The sequence below is a fragment of the Bison bison genome, unplaced genomic scaffold (assembly GCF_000754665.1).
Source record: "Bison bison bison isolate TAMUID 2011002044 unplaced genomic scaffold, Bison_UMD1.0 scf7180017864191, whole genome shotgun sequence".
Classification (NCBI taxonomy): domain Eukaryota; kingdom Metazoa; phylum Chordata; class Mammalia; order Artiodactyla; family Bovidae; genus Bison; species Bison bison.
In genome coordinates, this window is record NW_011494763.1 from 285,147 (window position 1) to 288,108 (window position 2,962).

The window sequence follows — 2,962 nt, forward strand, 5'->3', positions numbered from 1 at the left end:
CCGCCTTTTTATCAAAGACAGAAAGCCCTTTCTACTCTCCTCCACCCTCCCCAGGCTGGGTGGGCGAGCAGAAGTTTTCAGAGTTTCCCAGAAGAGATTCAAGGAGCACAAAACTCGCTCCAGGCTCGGATGCCTTAGACCTAAGTCACTCTCTCTAGCGGGGGCGCCCGGGTTGGGGTGGGAAGAGAGGACGATTCGCCCGCCAGCGCGTGTCGCGCCCGGGCTCTCACCGCAGGCGCCCGGGTCCTCGTCTGAGCCGTCCGGGCAATGCGGGACGCCGTCGCACAGCTGCTCCGCGGCCACGCAGTGCGAGCCGCGCGCGCAGGGCGCGTGGTGCGGCGCGCAGGGCCGGTCGCAGCCGCTCTCGTCGCTGCCGTCGGCGCAGTCCTCCTCGCCGTCGCAGCGCCAGCCCCGGGGCGCGCACTCGCCGCTGCCGCACGCGAAGTCCAAGGGGCCGCAGGGCAGCGCTGCGGGAACGTCCTCGCTAGACCCCGGCGGGGCGGACCAACTCCCCGCAGGCCGGCGGGCCCTTCCACCGCCGCCGCCCCTCTCCAAGCCCCTCCGGGCCCCCTCCCTGCGCCCGGCCCTCCCCCCACCTTGGGCCCCTCCCCAAGTCCAGTCCCTCTCGCATTTTGATGACCGATTGGTTTTCCTAAAGCTCTCCCCTCATCCAAGAATTCCCAAAAGACGCCACTCCGTTTAGAGGCGGCTTTGAACTCCTGGGAAGATTTGGACTCTTTTCAGCCCTCTCTCCCTTCGCCTCCTTCATTCCGCTGTCTCCAGGAAGCTGGTCTGGACCCTGCTCCTTCCCCCACTCCCCACCATGTGCCCCTAGGTCTCCCCCTGAGACCCTGTCCCCTCCATCCCAGGCCTCCAGATGCCAGCTTTTTAATGCCTTTTCCTCCAGGAGGCTCACCAGGGCCGACACTGGCCAGTGGGGTAGGTGCAGTCTCCCAGGAGACAGCAGAGGGGCCAGGCAAGGTACCAGCAGGAGGAGTGGGCAGAGAGGGGAGGGGGCAGTGCCCAGGCCCCTCGTCGGCACCATCCAGACAGTCCCAGACTCCATCACACAGCCGGATGGCCCCCAGGCAGGTACCATCGACACAGGACACCTCCCCAGGGGCGCAGTCCACTTGCCCTGTAGCCAGAGAGAGGGGCTGGTCCCAGGGTACTGCTCCTTGGGATGCCCTCTCTAACATGTCCACAGGTGCCCACTTCTCAGCAGGAACCTGCATTGGTGAAGGAGGGGAGGCAGGCAGGTTGGGGCTCACGAGACAGATGCCTCGTGGGCTGGAGCCCGGGATAGGGACCACTAACCCAGGCAAGACTCCTCGTCAGCACCATCCGGACAGTCGGGGTGCCCATCGCAGAGCTGGGCCGGGGGCAGGCAGTGCCCGTCGGCACAGGTCAGCGAGTCCTGGGGGCACGGGCAGCCCTGCTCATCCATCCCGTCTCCACAGTCGTCCTGCCCATCACAGAGCAGGACCAGGGGCAGGCAGCGGCCGGAGCTGCAAGACACCTGCCCCTCGCCACAGACCGGGGTGGCACAGCCTGGGGCAGAGAGGGCCAGCAGGCTCAGGACACCCACAGAGGCCCCCAGAGAAGCCCCAACATCAGAAACCAGGGTTGAACCCTGCCCACAAGCGGCTGGCAACTGGACCCGCAGCTTAGGAAGCAGCCCTAGGACTCGTGCTTCCATTGGAGGCCTGACCCACCACTTGTAGTGACAAGTGCCACCTAGGACACTCACCCTCCTCGTCTGAGCCATCGCCACAGTCATCCTGGTTGTCACAGAGCCACCCGTGGGGCACACAGTGCCCGCTCTCCCGGCATGGGGTCTCTCCCTCCGCACAACCAGGCCCGGGCTCCACACAGCGGCTGCCATCGTCCCCACAAAGCCACTGACTTTCCCGACACGTGCTGAGGACAGGGCGTCCGGGGATCAGCAGCAGCGCTGGGCTTGGGCAGCCCAGGGCACAGGGGCACCCCCCCACCCCTGCTCACCAGTTGTTGCCACAGTCCTTCTGCAGCACCGTGCCCGGTGGGAAGAAGCTGCCCCCCCACTCGCAGGGGCAGGCAGCCGGCTCCAAGCAGACACCTCCTGAGGGCAAAGATGGCAGGGCTCCAGCCAAAGGGGCACCCCATCACCACGGCCTTGTGGCCCCTCCTCACCCCCCTACCCAGAGCCCCCTCCCCTCTGCCCACTCTGACCCTACACACCATGCAACAGAGTCCCCTCAGGGCAGAAGCAGCCCTCCACACAGGCGACGGCCCGGCAGGGCCACCCAGGCTCAGGACGGTGGTTGTGGCACGTGGCGGGGCACGTGGGGCCACAGGCCTCATACACCTGGCCCCTCTCACACTGCAGAGCTGGGTGTGGAGGAGAGAGGCCTGTGTCACCATGGGGTGAGGACCCCAGGAAGCAACAGCAGTGGGCAAGCCAGCCCAAAGCGAGGCCCGTGGAGGGCACCTGGGTGTATGAATGGCGTGGATGTCTTGCTGGGTGCCTGCCAAGGCTATTTGCAACAGAGCAGTGATCTCAGCATGTTTGGTTCATCTAGGACAGCGTCTGGCTCATAGTAAGCACTCCAGGAATGAATGAATGAATGAATGGCTCTCAGGCCAGAAGTATCCCCAAAGGAGCTGAGCAGGTGGTGAGATGGGGTACCGAGGACCGAGGGCTGGGCACACTTACGGCAGAGCTCCTGGCTGCGCCAGCGCACATGGATCCCGTGCCGGGCACACTCGTCTGCATAGGTGGCAATGGCCGAGCAGAGACACTCACAGTCGCCCCCCGAATCGCAGCTGTGGGAGGGAGCGGTCAGCCCCCCTGCCACTCCCCTGCTGACACACCCACACCCACCCTGGGTCCCCAGGCCTGCCCCTCTCACCCGCAGGCATCATACACACACTGCTCGTAGTGCTGCTGCGGGGGCACCTCCACGTGGCACCGGGCAAAGAG

General features: G+C 65.7%; 1 protein-coding gene across 1 annotated transcript in view; it reads right to left on the minus strand.

Moving 5' to 3' along the window:
* Positions 1 to 2,962, minus strand: part of SSPO (SCO-spondin) — a 53,626-nt gene that overhangs the window by 39,090 nt on the left and 11,574 nt on the right. The window contains 8 exon segments of the mRNA XM_010843882.1: positions 231 to 467; positions 917 to 1,138; positions 1,318 to 1,551; positions 1,751 to 1,920; positions 2,005 to 2,101; positions 2,221 to 2,370; positions 2,696 to 2,805; positions 2,892 to 2,962. The exon segment at positions 2,892 to 2,962 is cut by the window's right edge and continues 1 nt beyond it. Coding sequence (XP_010842184.1) covers positions 231 to 467; positions 917 to 1,138; positions 1,318 to 1,551; positions 1,751 to 1,920; positions 2,005 to 2,101; positions 2,221 to 2,370; positions 2,696 to 2,805; positions 2,892 to 2,962 — 1,291 coding nt within the window.